We start from the raw sequence: 22,442 nt of genomic DNA on the forward strand, positions 1-22,442 counted from the left end.
TATTATTTCTATAGGTATACGAGTATGTCAGAATCTGAGCTTGATATTTCATAGCATTACTTTTGTATAGCTATATATTTTTTTATATGCTTCTCTTATTACCAGCTACGGAAATTCATACTGCATCCTGGGATTTCGTCCTTGCAGATCGACGAACTTGCAAAAGAAAAAACCCGATCTGGTTTCGCCACTCGTGTACAGTTAGGTGAAGCATTAAGTAATCGGAGCTGCGATCATCGTGAATCGAGATAATGTTGCGCACGTGTGAAAAACATCCGAGAGTTTTTGTTGCGGTCGCGTTCCGCTTGGAGACTGGTATGCATGCTACTGTGGTTTGCCTCAAGCGACCTTGCCTCCTGATGCTGTGAAAGTAGGCAACGTTGTGGCAACAATCGTCTCATCATTAGCAGTCCGAATCAAAAGGCTTTCTTTCGTTATTATCGTTATTTTGTTCCGGGATATCGGTACACTATTATCAGCCAAGTATGCTCACTAGGCACGATCATTTAAATCACTACCTGAAAGCAATGGTTACAACTGAAAATGCTGAAGAAATGGATATTTATATGAAATATATGAGCCGGTCGGTTCACGAAACATGTGACAACTTTCTTTTAGAATTATGTTGCTTTTTTTAACCAAAAATTAAACATAAAATCATTTCCCTTCATGAATATTAATATATATAAGAAATGTTTAATGTCAATATAATCTAAGTTAAGTTAATAGTTGTAATAAATGTCATATAAAATACAAAAACCGTGGGAGGCTATATATTATGTATCATTATATTATGATAAAATAATTAATAAAGAAACTTTACTACCACTAATATCAACTTTCAAAATCATTACGACAGTCACATAACAAAAAATAACAAACAAATAATCAAATTTTAATCACAGTACGAGGTCATGCAATACCAACTGAAGAACCTTAAGTTTAAAAAATCGAACAGTTGTCGTAAAAAAGTTATAAAAACAAATTAAAAGAACAAATTAAATTGTGTCGTAAAAATGCTGTTAACTTTGTACATAGGGATCCGTTTCCCTTGCGCTTCAAAAAAAATATTTCAAGATTCTTTCATAAGTTTATTGACTCTAAGATAATTTATGTTTGTAAGTTTTACAGGCTAATACAATTAACGCTATAAAGCAAACCTTTTACGATTAATTTTACATAAAAGATATATTTCAGTCCTCATATATTTTTTTTGTTGAATTTTAATAGTTGTCTGTTATAATTGTGTAGAAAATAATTTGAGATTGATTTAAAACAATATTTATATTTTTAAATGTTTGAGCTTTTCATTGTTACTAACTTCTGTTAAATTCTCACCAATTAATTGTTTTAATGACAGAAGTGTAATGCCATATTCATCTGCAAAAATCTGACAGTACTATAATACAGATGTTGAAAACCATATATTTTTTATAGTTTACATGTTACATTAAACCTTTTTCGTTATGAACGTAATATATATTATTTTATTTTTCCATATCATGTAGCACTTTTACGAGATAAATGAGGAATGTCGTGTGATATTATTCCTTAAGCATAATATAAATATTGACTTTTAATTGATTTATCATTTGTTGTATAGCATATTGATAGTTATTTATGTCGACAAATAAATTAAAACATAAAAATTACTTTGGAATTCCCCGTTATTAATTATCACAATATATCATATAGAAATTTACTAACATGAATTTGCTTTTTAATAATTCATATATGAAAATTATATTGTAAGCAATAACTAGAATTTAAACTTCGTAAAATAATTTTCATGCCCATTTCATAAGTGAGTTCTAATGACGTGTAGGGTAATTAATTTAAAAAGTAAGTCCTCGATGTTCTCAAGGGAATGATGGATCATTTTATTTTTTATTGTAAGTAAATAATATAACACTTAGTGGGCTGGTTATAAAGACTTTATTGCTCCAAATGACTGCCTAATTAAATAGAACCGGAGTTTCATTAGCGCGAACGAGTTAACTAGTTAATATTGTAGTCACGAAACGCATTGAGCACACGTGTGGAAAATAAGGCTTTCAACGAACTCTATAATGCCTTTAATCTTGATTATTTCGTTAATAAATGTTGTATATTTTTATTTGTATACATTAATTAATACTATATTGTCGAGAGTATAATTAAATAAGGTAATAAAATCGGTGGTAATTTTATTATAGATGTAATCTTTTAAAGTTTTGAATGTCTATAAAATAAGGGCAGTTATAAGTAATATAAACAAACATGTGATAAATATGACCTAATTATACATGCAGTTTGAATTCCATTAACCTTTCCAAATGCAATTAGTATTAATGCTTTAATTTTTGTTACATGTACTCTAATTTTTTTTTCACGTACAATCGAAATATTAATTTTCAATTTAAGTATATCATTCTTAAAGTAATGGGAAATATTCTTTGCTGCAAATTAATTTGTGTCATATTTTTTTACGGATCATTTAGTATTAAACATATTATATATATAAATATATTGATATATTTGTATTTGTCTCTAAACTTTCACCCACTATATGAAATAGCTATGACAAAGGCGTTTCGTGTACGGTGTATTGTTTTATTCAATCGGTCGTCAAAATGTCATGTAATTAATTTTATCAATCGCTTGCTAAATGGGTTCGGGGAAGTTTTGCACTGTGGGCGCTAATGTTCCCATGTGGAAACAAAGCGAATTCCTTTGAATGCTTAGCACCGACTTCCTGGACACTGCGGTGGTCCTAGCGCTTATTAATTACTTCTCATTACTTGATTTTATTTTGTAGTGTTTTGTATTGTGTTATACAACGGCGGTATGGAAATGCTTATGGTTAGTAAATTATTTTTATAATAATCGATATATATAAATAATTTTTGTTTGAAATTATATTGCACGGAAAGCGTGTGTCAATCAATCTATTTGATCGTGTAAATCGTCTGAATATATGATTTTTAAAGACTGATTTTATTTTTCGATACATTGAACAAAATTATACATGCATATGAATTATTTTAGTTCTCTATAATTGATTCTTAAATTACATTTATTGTAATTAAAATTAGGGTAAACCAACTTCGTATGGACTTAGATTTTTTATAAGGAATTGCTTTTTACGTGTGCCTTAAAGTTATATCAATGTACCAATTTTATATTGTTGTTTTGATGAGGACAAATACAATTTAGAAGAGGTTTTAATACTATACTAAAATAAATTACATTTTGCAACGAGACGTTTTAGATTAGTATGCAAGTTTTCAAAAGTTATATTGCTTAAACTATTATGAAATTACGTACAAAAAAAATATATATCAGGCCTAAAGTAGAAACTTGTTTTTAAATCACCATATCACTACTAATTAAATATATTTATTTATATACATTTTCACATTCTTGTATAAAGATAAAACAGTAAAATTTTATTAACAAAAAGTGAATAGTATAAAATAACATACCTATCTACATTGAAAAAATCAAAAAATTACTTGTGAATGAAGCGATAGTACATAGCAAAAATTATTCATGTTATTTTTTTTTTATAAAGCAAAATTAATTACTATAAAATTATTTGCAAGACTTATCTTATTAAGTTATAAATAGATTTGAAAAAATAAACTTTATTGCCATCCCGATGCTTACCTGACGCGAATACTTCAATTTGTTGAAAAAGTTTGTTAGTTCATCAATCAAATATTCTTATCAATAAAACCGTCTTAAAAATGCACCTCGCACCGTCGATTTTTGCCATGGCAGAAGTTTTTTTTTAAGCAAGAAATTGTGATGTCATTAAGATAACATTATTGTTGAGACAATATATATGTTGAAGGGAATTACGTTGATAGTCGGACATATTATGTGTATAAAATGATTATATTTTTAATTCAGTGAAATCATGATATAAATTGACTGGTTGTGATTTATATACTGTTCACATACGTGTATACATTCACTAAGAATATGTTATTTTAGTATATAGTATAAAGTTCTTAAAAACAATATGGATATTTACTCCATACTTTTTTGTCACAACTAGAAATACACACAAAAACAAGTTTTTATATTAGCCATTGTGAGACCAATATTATCAACGACAATTAAATGATTGAAGAGCCGGAAAAAATGTAGAAATACTGACAGGATGTGGCTACCAATAGTTAACTTAGACGTCGAGGAATTAAAAAAAGGAAGACAATTTAGTTATACCTTTCCTTTCACAACAGTTCCTATAAAATTTTTATGGTTACAAGTAAAAAATATATTTAATGAAAATGGCATCCTGATTACTTGTTACATTCATATCTCATAGTTTTTTTTTTAATATTTAACGTACCTACTCTGTGAAGCTTAAATTTGGTGCCATAATAAAAATATTTCTCGTCCAAAAAAAAAAGAATCAACTAAGCAAATCATTACGCTTTTTTTTTGTTTGCAAAAATCTAAAACGCATTACAGAGGAGGATCTAAAACCGGAACTAATTTAATTGCGAAAATCCATTTCTATGATTAAGTACGTAAATAAATTAAATTAAAAAGTCAACTTGGATATAAGTCAGCTATAATTTGATAACTTTCATATTACCTGAAGTGATATTTTGTATTTCCTGAATACTGTTCAACATTAAATCTTTTGTTCGATGTAATAATAATAAATAAATACTATGTCTGCGACTACTTGGGGTCAATGTTTGCAATGTCGCAAAAAAAAAAAGGTACGTTAAGGACGAATGTTCTATGAAGCAATGTTTCAATATATTCGGGGTCATCAGTTCTAGTAACATTTAGTTATTTAAAAACACGTTTTTGTATAATAACATCAAAGTTATCAATTAATTAAAATTGTTATATTAGTGATAATTAAATAAGTAATCAAATGGCATTGGTTACGCTTTTTATTGCATACCATATCATAGATTCGAATCACGCTGTAAAAGTATGATATAGAAAATAGTTGCCAATTAACTAGACATTTCGACATTGCTCTCTTAATAGTATGACTCTCGATAATTAAATTAAAAAATAAGACAATTTTTATATACAAAAGAGGTTTCTAAACTTTTTAAAAATTATATATCACTGAAACGTCATGTGACAATCGTTCATGGCCACATGAACACGGATATAAAAAGAACTCGTAATATTGAGTTAATATTTTTAAGGAACATTAAATACTTTTATGGTTATTATAATACATTTAATAATTATATCATTCAAATATATATTAGCTATGAATAACTTAACTGCAGTACAATATGAATGATAAACAAGCCTTACAGCTAATTTACCTCGTATACGATGTCATCTCGTAACATAGCGTAAATAGTATTGACGTTCCTAACAATGGCTTATACGTCAGTTGTACCGTAATGCATATAACAATGTCTGCGTAATAAGATCTTATTCATGTTTATACATTATTATTCAAATTTATATCATAAATACATAAAAATAAAACTGATTTTTAATAATTTTTATTACTTTTATAAAGGGATGGATGTGTATAGGGATTTGCAGGTATTTTACTTGTGACATAGTTTTGTGCGAATTATAATATAATTAAAAGTAATTGCATAGCCGTCAACGTTCGATCAATCATCGACATGCAGCTAGGTTGCCATCAAAAAATATTCGCGATAAATAATATACTGATTAACCGATAAATATAAGGTGACTGACCTGTAAATTATTTAATAAAATTATTATGTTTACGTCAACTCTAGCATGTTAAGTAATCATTCTTTATATGCGACACTTTAATAACTATTAACCAATGATTGTATTAAAAATATAGATATCTCGTGATATTATGAATATTTTGTTCTTAGTAACAAAGGAACATATAAAACCTTTTTATATACATTATTTACGGTAGTTTTTAATTAGTAACGAAATAGATATATGCGGATCGACAAGATGTTTAAACATTTACTAAAATATAGTATAAAGACATTATTGCCATTATACGATTGTTTAATCTTTATCTCTAACTATTGATTAAATAAAGAATAACATTTAATGTATATCACGGTGATTCATCACTATCTATTCTATCAAATCTGTGTGTGTGTGTGTGTGTAAATATTTTATATGATTTTGAAATGGTAAGATCTGACAGGAACAATTAACCTTCTCACTACTGAACTTCACATTATTATTTTTTAAATATAGATTAAAATACTCTATCTAGTAGTCTATTTCGTAGAGAATGCGAGTCGTTGCAAGACAATACATAAAATTAATCATAGTATTAAGTATAAGGAGAACGCAAGATGCAAGAAGACTTCAGAGTTCCTAATAAACTCATTATTATTATACTTATAACAACTTTATTTCTAAAAAGTGAAAATCAATTCACGAATATTTTATAGGTAATGTTGTATAAGACGATTATAAATAGACTAACTATTTCTGGCTAGCAACTATAACATGGCCTTACATCGTACAAAACACTACACTACAATTGTTTTATATAAATAAACAGATAAGGTATAACGTTATTCGGAGTGTTCTGGGGAGGGTGATTGGTATTCCGAGAGCATGGTGAGAGGAGTGAGTGTGGTCATGAGCTAATAATACGTAAGTAGAGTGCTTACGTTAGTGACGTTTCAGGTGCGTGGGAGTGGTGTGGCGCGGGGGGGTGATGCGAGGGGCGCGGGGGGTGGTGCGCCGGCGCCGGTAGCACCGACCATGCTGGCTCCGAGCGTCCTCGCCGCCTGCCTGATACTGCTCGCGATACCAGCCATCACGCTGGCGAACCCGCCCAACGGCATAAGTTAGTAATACATTATTGTAATAAAGCCAAAACGGCAAGTTAAATGCTAATAATTATATATATTACAATTTAATAACCATTTTTTTTATGAAAAACTTTTTATGTTTTAATTTGTAAAACGGGTTGTGAGAGGATCGGAGAAACGCCTTCGCCTTGATGGGTATATTCATTTGGAGTATCTTTATAAATAAAATATCTTTAAAAGCAACAACAAAATTATATCTATGGCATTGGAATAATAAAAGAAGAAAATTATTATTCAGTTATGAAATAAAAAAAAAAATGGATTCAAGAAACGTATATATTTTTCTTAGTTTAAATTGACGCTAAGGACTTCGATTGAACATTTTACACCTCATTACTGAGAAATTGAGAAACGATACATATTTTAATATCCATTATGAGGAAAAAATCGTACCTTAATTCACTTTTGTTATGATATTTTAATTTCAGGAATGTGATCATATCAATAAATATTTTAAGTAATATTTGGATTAAGATGGTTTTGTCACAAAATCTTATATTATATCCACATCCGTAAACATCTAGAATTACAAAGTATTATACAAAATCGTATTAGACAATCTGAATAATCGCACATTATACGTGTTATAATTCGGTTATTAATAACAGTTGCAACGTAAATACAACTTGTGTAGTTTATGCTATGGTTATTTAGGCGATTTTTGTTCGTTAAGGATACGTATATAGATTTAAATAGTCGTAGACTTATTTCATAGATTTAGAGATATGCGACACGCAAGCTGACGAAATTGTTCTACAGTAATTCATACGCTCTTGTGCTTGTAATTACTAAGCCCACGGCTTCCGGAGTTACTTTGCTGTTAAGTTGTAAATTGTTGCAAAATTATTGGATTGCATTTAATTTGAACAAAGAAGTAATATATCAAATGGGACAGGCGTTAGTCATGGTGGCATATCCTTGGGTGGGTTTAATTTTAATTCATTATGAGTGAGAAAGTTAAATGACTTAGTATGTTTAAATCGTTTTATCAAATGTTTGATAGTTTCTGATTGTCTGGTCTTAGATGATAAAGTTTCATGATAGAGATTAGACTAAACTAGATAATTTTATTAATCTTTTTAATAACTTATCGAATAATAGATAATAGAAAAATAATCGGTTCATTTAATATATTTACGTCAAACGTATTTAAAAAATATCACATGAGTTCAGCGTAAAAACATTCCTCGGGTCTTAAATAGAATATAATACACGCATCTACAATAATTGTGACCGAAGTGTTATCTTGGCAAAATTTTTATTCGTGTTGAAATAGATATATTAAGTTCAAAAGTCGCTAAATGTTAAAATTAGATCTGTCTCTGTTAGAATTATTGAAGAACGCGCACTTGTTTAAGATGATAGAAATGCTCTCTAACAAATACCGGTTGCTGAGGCGCATAGTTAAGTATATTGCGCAACACCTCTTCGTCATTTCTACAGTTCCGTTTTGTGCTAAATTTTCAGATACGTTTTTAATAAAACAAGTATTGTATGGTTCTTAAGAATTGGTCATCTATATAACATCCGAAAGTGTGTTATATGTCTTATAAAAATTTAAATGTGTTACTGGTAAAATAATCTCATCGTTGGTCTCATATAAAATAATAGACCAGGAACACTTATTACGTGGCAGTGTGATACAGAAACTACTTAATAGGATTTCCGTTAGCTGTTATTAAAAAAAATATTCCTATAATACATGTAAATTTCTATTTCCTTGATTCGCAACAATTTGGCAATTTGTTATTAATATATTCGTCAGCCTTGAAAACCGCTTGTTGCCATGAGACAGGAGTTACGACTGTTATGAAATGTAAATAAAACATGATCAAGAATCGTAATAATTTCGAGTAAAATGCTAAACTTTTGATAGATGAGATTGTTAGGAAAATAAATTATATCTTATTAATTCTAATTGCTTACATCACTTAATAAAATGAAAAAAAAAAAAAACTCCTTGGATAACAGCGTTAGCATGTATTGAGACGGGATTATTAATATTCGGTGAATATTTCGCATACTGATAGTCTGCGGAATGTTTTCGTTTGTGGCGAGCACACATTAATTACCAAAATATTTACGCAGGACTTAGTAACCGGTGGCGTCGATACTTTGGTACACGTAATAAGAATGCGGATCCGTGGCTTTAATCAAGGTAAATCAACCGGCTGGGACAGCTACCACGCCGGCGTCGGCATCATCTCCGCGAACTATTGGGCGCCATATTGCATTAAACAGGCAATTAACGGCTTGTGTTCTAAATTAAAAACATGCTATCAAATTTTCGTTATACTAAGCGTTCACGATGTGGCGAAGGGAAATACAGATTAAATAATTATTCCAGCGCATCTTAAATTTATGGATTATAATAAAATAATAAAGTTATATTACTTGCGTGAACAAATGGGTATGTATTTTTTTAGAGGGTGAGCGTGCACCGTGCTCCAACGAAGGTGAATCAGTAAGTCTCCAGGACGCCAGGCTCGACCAGGATTGGAGCACCTGCTTCCGCTGCGTGTGTAAGGTATGTAAAAGGAATTCCAGTATATTATAATAAAAAGATTTATGTAGACATATATAATAATCTTCTAATTCATGATTTCCAAGAACGTTGCTAATTGTAGATCACGATATATATGTTATTAATATTAATGTATTTTTTTTTAAATTTAAGTTGATTATTTAAATTCTCCCCGTGTAAAAATTCTATTATGAAGAAATATTATGTTAATACTGTCAATGTATATTTTATACGATGATTATCTGTTAGTTTGTCTGGAAGATTGGTATGCTTACCCACAGACACCTGTCACTAAATAAATTTATCACGCACCTAGATTAGAATAATAATTGTTACTCATACGTGCGGCATGCTTATATCTAAGCAATAACGAGTAATTTCATTGGTAATATGATTATTCTACGAAACAAAAAAAATGCTTTTACACGCGCCTTTACTTAATATAAGAATATATTTTAGTATTTATACAACTAATTGGTGTCTGCTAATGTCATCATACGAACACCATTAAGAGATTAAGCTCTATTTATAATTTAGAAGAAAAAATAAATTTACTCCATTCGATTTCCGCGTATTATTTACGTCAAATAAATATTTGTATCGCAGATTGACTTAAGACGCAAGTTTCATCGTAGGTAGTATTCCGTTTTCCAATTTTATGTTCAATGTGCTAACCAGCCCTAAAACCCTAAATTACGCAATAACGGAGATATATTTGGATTCAATGAGGTCATATTCACGAACTTTTGGTAATAAATACAATAGAATATAAGCGAACAATTATGCATTAAAGAAATATGTATTTGACTATCTTAATTGTAGTTACTTTTTACTTCATTGGTTTCCTCATCGAGCCCCAATAATTGTAGCAATATAAATAAATATTAATCGAAGATTTTATATTAATCTTAGATATAATTTAATATTTACCAGAAAAATTTCCTTGTATCATTATATGACTTCAAAGCATGGTTAAACAAACCTTCTTAATTTTTTTGGCAATTAATTGAATTCTTATTAAATCATTTTTTGTAAAGCCCAACCTAAATGAAATCTGTATATGTAAACAAATTAAAATTCAACCCTCAAAGATATTGCTGAAATAAAGATAATGTAGTCCGAGACAAATATCGCATATAAAATCGAAAAAGAAAACGAATTATGTTGCTACCGAAAGTAATTAAATTAAAATTACATAATTTTATTAAGATTAAAGCAATCCTTCGCACAGCAATAACGGTACAAGAGCACGGATGTGAAAGTATGGCCAAGACATAAACATGACGAAATTATGTAGTGATAGTGATTGTTCGGTTGTAAGCCATGATTATGCGCAGGTCCCATAGATAATTATAGGAGACAGAAAGTCGCTATCTACATATGTCCCATGCATCAGTGATATTCAATTGAAGACTTTTGCAATATAATTGAAGGTCGATATCCGTATTGGTTACTGTGTTTTGGAATGTGTACTAGTCGTAAAAATGATATAACGTTATCACGGCATAGTTGGCACGTCTGACACGCCATCAGTATGTATGTAAGTAAGGTTGTACACCTTGGTACGCATATGTGTGTGGTATTTCCCAGCCGATCTCACCTCGTCGGATGACTTGCGCGGAATTCGAAAGCCCATCGCGAGATTTATCGCTTATTCTGTATTAAAATATACATTTGCTTACCTAATGATCTTTTTGTCGCGTGCCACATAACCGCAGGATAATATCCTGAGCGACATTCTTTGGAAGAAATAATTTGTAGGATATATTTTATCAATATTTAATTAGTAATTTTTGGACATCGCCCATTATTTGAAATGGCTGCCCATATTATTGGAGTCAGTTTGACCCGAGGGTGCCATTAGCCTTTTTATTCAACACAGCTCAGTAGCGATTGATAGCATCTCGCTGCTACCGCGCACCGCCGTATTTAATGATCGGTGTCAATTATCGAAGCAAAGATGAAACTTTCCGTGGTAAACTTTTTAATGTCAGTATTACTGTTTAAAAAAATATGTGTTATTGAATGCAAAATAGAAACGTCCTATGGAAAGTAACAAAAATAGACCCATGTTAATGTGACTTTATGAGATATGATAATCTATTGACATTTTGTGTAAGAACAGTAAACGTCTTGTAAATAATAAAATACGTTACGAGGTCTTATTTTTATCTTGGCCGTTCAGGCTATTAATATCTCATAAATTGTACTTTATAGTTACAAGAAAATTGCTGGGTCAAGTACCTCTAATGGTCGACTGGCTCTGACTTGCAACAAGGAATCTGAGAGGTACTTGCCATGCTACATGAAATACGAATATTTTGAGCAACAGCACAATACGCTGCACCCTATACCACCCGATACCCTTAATCGCCCATACAAAATGCATTATTTTACATTCTGCTCAAAAACCCCTTTAATCTTTATACAATAGACTGAAAGTATTATCTTGATAAAACTACTGTTAAATATTTTAAGTACTGGGTTATAAATTATACATATATATATGTTTCCAAATCACTAAAATAGACATCGTCTTGTAGCGTTAAGCCACTTGTATCATATAGCAACTTCGTGATAAACTTGATGGCAAGTACGAATTTGATGGTAGTATTTCGAGTGGTGCCATCTTGCCGGTGGTCGGTGGTGTGAAAGTGGGTGATTGGAGAGCACAGGTGCCGGCGAGGCCTTGCCGCGAGCGCGCGCATGGTATGCGGTCGCACCGGTTCTTCTAGCATGTATTTTTTACTTGCCACACATAAAACATATTATTGTTATGTTTTGCTATGATGCAAAAACCTTTTATTTAATTATTATTAACATATTTTTGGTATAGGCCGAAAACTTTCGTCACGAAACGCATTACCGTGTATCTACAGCCGCGTTCGTTTAGAATCTAAATACATACGTTTTTAATTACTCCTTCGATACGTTACATCCGCATGGCAACATGCCGAAGTTTTACGGATTTGTTGTTATTCTTTTATTTCATAATTCCGTTTTTCAATGTGAATTTTTGGTATCCATATCATATTGTACCTGTAAATTCCGCTATAGCAAGACAAAAGCGAGACTTATATTAGGAATTCCAACTATAATATTGATATGGTGATATTCTAGCGAAGTATAAATATACGAAGGTGTAAGCTGATTTTTATTAACTCTGAAGCGGATGTAGAACAGAAGGGGTTCGTGTCGTCGATGGCACTACAGCCTGTTAACGCCGCCCACAATACAATCGACCTTCCCCCTGCTCGCTTGACTAGATATAATTACATTAGGATACATCCATTTAATAGCAAATAATTACAGCAACAAGGCATTTATATTTTATATACGTATTCGAATTACATATTTACTTCTCAGTCGTCACATTATGATTATTGACTATAGGTATATACTCAGTATAATGCATGTGAAAATCGTATTCTTCTAATAGACACAACTTTAAATTTAATTTATTTATATAAGTTATACACATAGATCATTGCATCAGATATCTTATAAAGCTGACGGAGGTATAAATACTTTTATATTATAGTATTTATTTGTGCTTTTCAGATTATCGTGCGCATTCATAGAAATGGTATTAATACTCGTATAGATGATAATTTATTTATTATTTTATCATCTCAACCATCCGTTAGTTATTAAATGATGATAGTTGCGTTATAATAACGATTATTATAATTAGCTACATCTGCCCTTTGTTCCGATAATTACCATGTTATATTTTCATACGTATTTATTGAGACATAAATACTAACCATAGATGTATAAATGTTCCATAAACAAGGAGTACAGCGGCGTTTTATTGTTTTAGGTATTATGTTTGTAACTCGAAAGCATCTAGGTGAAGTTATACTGCAATCAAACTTTCCTCAATAAAATCCAACGACTACACATAAAATTTTATTGTGCCACAAAATTATAAAACAAAATCGGATATCAGTGGACGGTAGATAGAAATGGTGTATTTTATTTGGTATTCGGAATCAAGTGGTGTAATAGAGCGGTCACCTCATAGAGAATGCGAAGTGATGTCTCCGAGCTGTCTGTGCTTTGCGCGAATCTATTATGTAAATTAGGAGATAAAGCACATTTAAAAACGAATATTATGTTAACGTCCACGATTTATACGCATAGAAGTGTTAAGCTGGTAACGTTTACTAAATATTTATAATACGCCTCTAAGCTCTGTGGGATCCCATTCGTACTCGCCGTTCGAACACAAATTGATGACGAAGATTTATATTTATCAAAAGCTTAATTGTAATTGTTGTTTATTTATGAATTTCAAGTCTTTATAAGTTCTACTTGAAATATTTGTTTCTAATTTTAAATATTAATACTACAAAATAAAACTAATGGCTATTACGATATATGTATTAATGAATGGGTATCAAAATTAAATTAATCGCTAAAAATGAATGCGTTTTAGGAAGCGGGAAGTACATGACAGATTGCGCAAAATATAGGAAGTCTGGAATTTCGGGACGAGTTATCAATACTACAGGAAATGAGTAACGGTCGCCGAATTTGTCACATTCAAATTTAAATTTCTTCATCAAATATACAATAATGGTACCTATATAAATATAACACTTAGACATAACGAATAATTTAATAGCAACGTAATGACTTTTGATATAAAATTTGTGTTACTTTTATGACTAGTTGAAAATTCTATAAACATTACGTGTTCTATCTCGAAGCGTTTATCGTTTCTTATTATCTGTTGTGAGAGAAATAATAAAAATAGCTTGATTTGTTCGGCGAACAAATAAAGGAATGAAAAGAATGTATTCAATTACGTTTGTATTCCAAGAAATGTCAATATTTTCACATTTAATTGCTATACGCGCTGAATGATTGTTGTTTGTTCGTGAAGAAGACTTTTTTAATGAGTTGTTTAATTTTGCGATCCTAATACAGATTTATTACAGACTTATGTATAAGATACATGAAAATATTATTTTAAGAGGAACATACCTATTATACAGTACCGAATAGATACGAAGAATTTTCATAATATTTTAAATGCGATCTTGTGATTTGATTTACTTGGAAGTTTCTTAGTTTAGAACTATAAAAATTTTTATGAAACCGTAGATAGTATTGTGTTTAACATATTAAATTAATACATAGCCTTAGTCCTTCCTTTCAAAGGGGAAGTTGTTTCAAGCTTGTATTTCAAGAACAAATGTATGTAACAGTTCTTTCAAACTTATTTAAGGTAGAAAATAAGCATAGAACATTATAACAAATATTATGTAACGAGCGAAACAAAATCTACAAAAGAAACAAATCGATTATTAATCGAGTATTGCAAGTTCTTATAATATGCATAAGATTAAGACTCATTTAATTATTGTCATTGAAAATAAATATATTTTACATGTTATCTATCAGCTTGTGTCACTTTAATAATGCCTGCTTCAGAGCTAGAAACGTCATCTTAATTTGTAACATTAAAATAAAGCGATCCAGTGAAAGGTGACAAGTAAATGGAAAATGACTGCGTAATATTCTTCACCAGTATTGATTATAAACTTATTTATATTAAGCGTCAAAGCGTTTTTTTATTATACATAACGTTGTATGGTCATACAAAGCAATTAAATTGATCGTTGTAATAAAATTATAAGGTTCGAATTGATCGGTGAAATTTATTTTACAGGAATAAATCGATGATTAATGAAAATAACGGTTTTGTATTTAAAACCTTTAGATTATCATCAAATTTTATAACTTCTAAATTCGTCGATTTAGAAGCTATAAAACGATTGTTGTAGATTTTTGTGTATACTTAAAAACAATTTTTTCCGTAAAGGGTTTTAATAATGAAAGCATTTTATTTTTACTAGAATATTTTTGTTCTTTTTATTGCATCTTATTACAATAATCTATTCACCTGTTATTTGGTCTGTGTTTTTAAATACACTATCAAGTTTTTCATACACAAGAAAACGCGTGTTCATTGTATTATATATACAATTGTTTATATTAACATGACTTGAGTATGAATCGTAATACAGAATTATCAATCAAAATTAAGAAGTATCTTGGAAGTGGAAAAAAGCTACTGTGTCATGATTCAGATGTATCACTGCGTTGATAATATATATAGGAAAACATTTTTTTTGAAAATTTGAATGAGAGTTATAGTCTAGCATCTCCTTAAGTACTTAGATTGTTTAAAACAGATTGCTAGTTAGCAATGAGACCGCTTTTTGTTTATCACAGTAAAGATTTTTTTCTGTTTTATTATTTCTTTATTTTGTGCTAATAAAGACTTAAATAAATATAGTAATTTGATTTAATGGCTGCACCTTAAACAAAGAAAAAAGACTATTGTGAATAATGCAATGATTTTCCTTAATTTAAAAGATGTAAAAATATAGTAAATTTATTTAGTTATTTTTCATATAATAATATTATATTTCCTTCATCGTTATTATTCCTTTATGTAACATGGTCTTGGCAGTAAGTTATAAACATTAATTAATTGGCTAAGTCACGCTTTAACTAATTCTAAGCTATGGATCGTTTGGAACCGATTCTAGGATAATTTGGTAAAGACAAATGTTCATACTTTCTGTACAAACAAAACAAATACAATGTTTATTTTCAAACAACAGAACACACAACGGGAAGCCAAGTGTCTTCGGAGGCTTAAGGGTTCTAGATCGCCTGTGACTATGGAACGCCCGACAATATGAATTCCTTGATGTTGTATGGATTCAAAAAAAATGTACTCGGTTCTATGAATGATGGAGGGAAAATTAGTATCAACAAAATGTACTGAAAATATAAACTTTTCAAGATCTCATAAAGTTCTTATGTATATTTTAATACGTTTCTATGTTTATATAATTCTAAACTCTGATATAATCTCTTTAACACGGTTTTTCTATTTCAACCACAATATTTATCTTCTTGTAAATTTCTATTACATACGAGGTTAGATGCCTACCTTAATGTTTATTGTTTTTCATTACTTTAACCGAATTTTTAAAGCGGCTCTTTGAAGTGAACATCTAATAGAGAAATATTTACGTTAGCTAAAAATAAATGTAGTTAAGTCTGTCGACTGGCTATTATTTATTATAATGTAGCGCACATAAAAGTGAGCAGACCCGCACTCATTTAATAAAACACCAGAGGTGTGTCTACACTAAGACACTGTAAGTACGAAGTACCGCTAGCATCACATAAAACTCGAATTCTATTACGACTCTTTATTTACATATTTCTATAATAAAAACAATATACAACTTTTTGGCATTTTGTTCAGAAGAAGTAGGCTTATTTAATTTATTACAATTCCAAGAGAGTACGTTATTAATGGAGTTTTAAAGCGATATCATAAAACTTCGCTCTCATTCTGAGGCCAGACACGCGAATATATAGAAGCCAGACTAAATAAATTAAACCATCCGTTTATGGTGTGTTTAAGGGAATACGTCACAGAGTCACGTACTTTGTTACCAAGTGGCCAGCCCCATGAAGCCAACATACAAATTAGGCACTATGTTTGGTGCTAAAATGTTTCTGATAGTGTACAGATCTGTGTCAATATTAAATACTAATATTAATCACGTTTGACGACGAAGATGTTTTTAACAAATTTCCGTCCTTCAAATATTAAATAAACGTTTTCGTGACAATAATATACTTTGGCATCAAATATTTGAACTATAATAATATTCATTATACATTTAAATATTATGTTTGTATATATTTATTTAGTATTTTTAAGTTGAAAATATTCTATCACATATGTAGCTTTATGGGTAACGTTATAATTTATTGCATTGCAATATTAATTTTGCTATTGATATTGTTAAAATTATTATTACAATATGTCAAGATGAGAATATATTAAATGTATAATAGACATGTAATTTTATTATACTGTCCCTACCGACCGTAAATAGCGATAAGTCTATCAGCGTATGGCATTTCATTTCGCTAATTAGGTGGCTAGTGAAATATTGATCTGCAAACAAATTGAGATTGTCCGAATAAGATAAAATGAACAAACTATCTAACTGACAACTAAAATCTTCCTATTACTATTAATAATAATAAATAAGAAAAAAAAAACCTGACATTATTAAAATTAATTACATGGAATTGATAGACCGAAAAGTGCTATTATCAAGTCATAATTATTTATTTTGTAGGTACTTAAAAATGTTTTATCCTAATAAAAATATAACAGTCTTTAAATTATTATTTTATTATACATTAGCGACTCGTTCTGTTACAAAAGTAAACAAGGAAAAAAAAATGCATCAAAAATATTTCCGTGTCGTAATAAATATTAACTATTTATATACATATTCGAATATATACATTTTCGTTCGCATGCAGTCCATTTTCTTTTACTTATAAGTAATCATTTATTACTAGGTCTACAGTCAGCGATGGAAGTCCATGGCTGAGTGATGATGATGAAACGATTATTCAAGTCATATAGTCTTTTATTAAGTGTGTTCACAATATTTACAAAGTAATGAGGAAGATAAAAATATATGAAATAAACACGTACATGTCTATAGTACAGTTTTAAGATGGGACTGTGTTTTAGATAAGATGAATCTAGGTGAATCATAACAGTTTTTAATTTTTTTTAATGATCTTTTACAGAACGGGTTTGTGGACTGCTTTAAGGGTGCTGAAAAGTGCGGTTTGATGGAAGACTGCGCTGTCATCATGCCACGTGAAGGTTGCTGCGCAAGATGTAAGGGTTGTTGGTACAACGGGACAGAGCATTCTTCGCACACTGAGTGGAACGAAGATGGAAAATTGCTTCGCTGCGAAGCAGGCGTGGTCACCATCTCACGACCAGAGTGCTACGCGCCCTGCGATAATCCGAAGCATCAGAGGCATACACATTATAACTGCCCAGTTTGTGAAGGTATTTTAAATTTTGATTGTATAAAATAGAAAATTTACTTAATTATTATTAAATTTATCGATTACCTTATTTTGTAATTTAAGACAACTATTTCTAGTTAACAATAATATTAAACGCATTTCTGCTAACTCAGGACATCGATTAAAAAAATACTTGTGTGGCTTATTGGCATTATAGTTTTTCATATGTATATATATTTTGCAACAAAAAAAACGTACCTAACACTGGCACTTTGATTTTACTTTTATTGTACTTTGTTGGCTGCTATTTATACATGAAGCAATAAAATGTCTGAAAGAATAATAAATACAAATAAAGTAATTTAAAAGAATGCTCTCCCTATTTCACGCTGCGTTTTTCCACTGCGATTGAGGATATATTCAAGGAATAACGTATATAATTGCTCCAGCGCTGGCGCAGCCTTGTCTCGGAGAGCGCCCACCCAGACGGACACGCCGCAAAAAAACCCTATAATCCCATTCAAAAACAAACACAAGCCGACAGGCAAACTTAATAAAACCAAAAAGCCAAGCAATTTACGTCCGCTTCCAAACTAACAAGTTTATTAATTCAAAATCAAATAATAATAATTTTTGAGATGACGGCACAAAATTGCTTTTTGAAAATAGCCGACACATTCCAAACTATCATTTTATTGCCTGTATATTTTATTCATTAACCAATGGTCAAGAATATCTAAGGGTTTCTTGGACTTTAGGCTGTTGAATTATTAAATAATTTCATGACCTTTTTGTACGTAACAAAACACTGAGCGCCAATTGTATTAAGCTACGGTATTTAATTAAAGGTTCACGTGCGTTATAGCGTGGTTTTTTGTTGTTTATATTTTACATCATCGTGATTTATTTCTTGATGCATTGCGTTATATATTCGTAAGCCTTAAGATAAAGCTTTGTTCCGAGGTGGCCGCGATTCGCCCACACGCCGTTGACAATAGCATAACACAAAACATTGCGCAGTAGCGTAACGTACTCTCAGACAATGGTAAAGTCGACCATAATAAAACAACCGGCTCAACCATACATATTACTGTCATGACTATTATCGGCCACCAAAATGAACTATTTATAACAGCAAAAAGACTTTGTACATATTTGTATTTGGTACGATATGTGTTTAGAATCAATTGTTGCTTGTGATTATATTTATGTCCACCATGTTTCTCTGACGATGTGTTAGTATTCATGTGGTGTTTTATAGTATTGTAACAACTACTGTAGTTCATTATCTTAATGCCCTTGAGAAAAAACGATGTCTTTTACAAATTCGCATTTTTATGTAACAGTCATCGACAATGTAATGCATTTGTTGTTAAATTTAAAAATTAAGTTCTTTAAACTTTTTTTACAGAATTTCTTTAAAGTAGTTATTATAATTTCGTATTGCAATATTACAGCTAAAGTTATGATGATCACGTAAAATGGGAAGGACGACATCGAGTTGCCAAACTAGCCCATTTATATATGTCTACTTTTATCTATGTATATTAAAGAATTAAGGCATACATTAGTATATAATATACCTCACGATTATATATGTGTAGAGAGTCCTTGATTTCTTTTGTAACTAATAAGTCTAATATTTGAATCTCCGACCACAAACACAATTGTTGTAAGGACCACCCAACAGAATTCGCTCATCGCGGCGATTGGTACATGTATCTTCATACTAAACACGTAAGACAAAAGGAATGATTTCCTACCTATGTCCTAACAAAATAACATCTCATTATGTTCACGGGGGTTCGTAAAAATTATATATATTTGTAATGGTCGGAAAGTCTCCCACGGCGTTTGCGTCTCTATTATTGACCATAAATCAAAAAGTTAACAACCTACTTAAAAGGTTGAGTCGGTTGGTTTTTGTGTGGCTCAAAGCGACCGACGTCTGGCTGGCTGGCGGGAACCGAGGTGTGCCCAGTCCATGTTTGTTTTACGGTCCCAACGGTGCATTAAGCTTTTTGCTTCTTTTATGTCTCATTCGTTCACGATTACAGCCTTATCAGAGTCCCCTTTTTTGTTTTGGGACCGAGCGAAAATGCATTATGAACACAAATGGATTTCTAGCCTTATTAAATGTCATCCACGTATTTATATAAATTTGTATCTGTTTTTAAGAGATGCAATTTATTTTAAAGTTTTACAGAACTTTTGTATTTTACGATATTGATAAATAATATACAGAGTAAATAATAATATAAGCAAAGTTTTCATTGTTTTGTGTTAATTGTAAAATATTCGAAGTTCATGACGCTATATATTTTTTATTCAATGAATATGTTAGTCGGTTCTCTTTGTTCTTATTATTTGATACGATATTGCATGATGGTATGTTTGAAATTCTTTTGTTTTAGCAATTTTTAAATACCAATATCCTTACAAACACATCAAAATTCTGAGCAGAATAAGATAAAGAATACCTACAGGTATTTTTTCTATGTCATTGTTGAAAATTCAAAAGCTCACAATTCCATTTCAACATAAACAAAAGCTTACTCATCTAAATTCTTCCAACGTTTCAAGTGCTATCGTTATTATTGGCCATGTCTGCGACGGCTGGAGAAATTAAAATAATTAGCTTGTGATATACGCTGGATACGTGTAATGCATATTTCATGGAGGTTACATAAGTATAGCAAACAACGCCATCAGTACAGACATTGTATTATATTTTACAATGAATATCTCCCCAACACCAGCTTACAAACCAATTGTCATTTCGTTTATGGATTGCACGTTGTGTTCAATTAACTTATTGCGTATTTTAAAATGCACTCGTATATTCATGACACAAAAAAAATGTATTTTGTTTCATTCATGATTTCGGCTTTACCATTAACAAGCGATACGTGAGATAAATTAATGCATACGTTTTAAGTATAGACTTCATGCTTTATGTATTGAACGTAAGAGGCATCTACAAAAGAATCGTCAGTTTGTCAGTCAGATGCAGCTTGTCGTTTTTGTTCGGAGTTTGAGTGCTGCATTGCATCAATCATATTATTTAGTGATGTTGTCCGTAAGCATTAAGTGTATGACTACACACTTTTAGCCGATGAACTACAGCAATGACCATTTTCTTCTACAAAAACGAAAAATGTTTATTAGTGTTATAAAAAACTTGTGTATTATGAAGATAAATAAAAATGTTACCAACTGTCAACGATATTATCATAGGATTGTTGAACAAACGTATATGGTCTAAGTAATAAAGTAGTCATTGCGGAGATAAGGAGCGTGATCGACGGTCATGTTGTGGTGCACTTCGTGTGCGGTTGTGCCTTCAACTCATTCATTACGATTTGATTGATTCATCGCTCGGTTGCAATAATTTATGGAACTTGCGTTTTGTCGTTACTAAAGAAGGAAGAGTTTGTCTCGTTGCCGTATCAACAAAGATTATTAAACATTCAAATAGAATGTTGCTACAATTTCATTACTATATACGTAATTAATTTATATTTATTATATTTTCAGAATGTATCATAAATGGCCAAAGAGTTTGGGAAGGCCGCGATGTTCGGATACCAGAAGAGCCATGTTTATCGTGTCGATGTATGCGGGGTGCCTTATCCTGTACAAAGAAAGCTTGTCCAGTGCTTCCGTGTGTTATTTCGCAGCAGTATACTCCAATTGGGGAATGCTGTCCCCGATGTTCTCATCCAACAGCTGATAAAATTCTTCCAAGTAAGTTTTGGTGGTTATTTAAATAAATAACCAAAAAATGTAATAAAATAATTCTTATAGATATTTTCCCGAATCGCGAATAAAAATTATTTGAGAATTTTATTAAATATTTTGTCATATCCATTATAGTTTCGGGATTTGCTCAGAAACCGTGTATAATTGGAAAGGAATATCACCTCAATTCGATCCCATTTCGAGTGGATCCTTGCACGGACTGTATGTGCATGAATGGTACGGCGGTGTGCTCGCGTCACACATGCCCAGTGCTAACATGCGGAGCCCGTGCTTTACCACCGGCCCCCGGGAAATGCTGTCCCGAATGTCCACAAATTGAAGAAGCGAAAGAAGCATGTGTCATTGGGGGAAAAAAATATCAGGTATAAATAAGAAAATATGTATTTCGTCCTGCACATACGTCGCAGCTTTGAGTCAGACAAAGGGATTTAGCTTTGAAGATTAAAACTTTGAATTTATAAATTTCA

The 22,442-nt window shown here is 30.9% G+C and overlaps 1 protein-coding gene and 1 long non-coding RNA gene across 2 annotated transcripts in view; both read left to right on the top strand.

The window, feature by feature from the left end:
* Positions 1 to 22,442, top strand: part of LOC116767232 (BMP-binding endothelial regulator protein) — a 33,459-nt gene that overhangs the window by 7,873 nt on the left and 3,144 nt on the right. The window contains exons 2-6 of the mRNA XM_032657476.2: positions 6,616 to 6,778; positions 9,230 to 9,330; positions 17,983 to 18,253; positions 21,751 to 21,960; positions 22,090 to 22,337. Of these exons, the coding sequence (XP_032513367.1) occupies positions 6,694 to 6,778; positions 9,230 to 9,330; positions 17,983 to 18,253; positions 21,751 to 21,960; positions 22,090 to 22,337 (915 nt within the window). The 5' untranslated portion in view covers positions 6,616 to 6,693. The remainder of the gene's footprint in view (positions 1 to 6,615; positions 6,779 to 9,229; positions 9,331 to 17,982; positions 18,254 to 21,750; positions 21,961 to 22,089; positions 22,338 to 22,442) is intronic.
* On the top strand, positions 13,281 to 14,620 carry LOC133320147 (uncharacterized). The gene is made up of 2 exons (XR_009753595.1): positions 13,281 to 13,486; positions 13,769 to 14,620. It is a non-coding gene; the product is annotated as an uncharacterized LOC133320147 (long non-coding RNA).

Source organism: Danaus plexippus (assembly GCF_018135715.1).
Source record: "Danaus plexippus chromosome 9 unlocalized genomic scaffold, MEX_DaPlex mxdp_26, whole genome shotgun sequence".
Taxonomy (NCBI): domain Eukaryota; kingdom Metazoa; phylum Arthropoda; class Insecta; order Lepidoptera; family Nymphalidae; genus Danaus; species Danaus plexippus.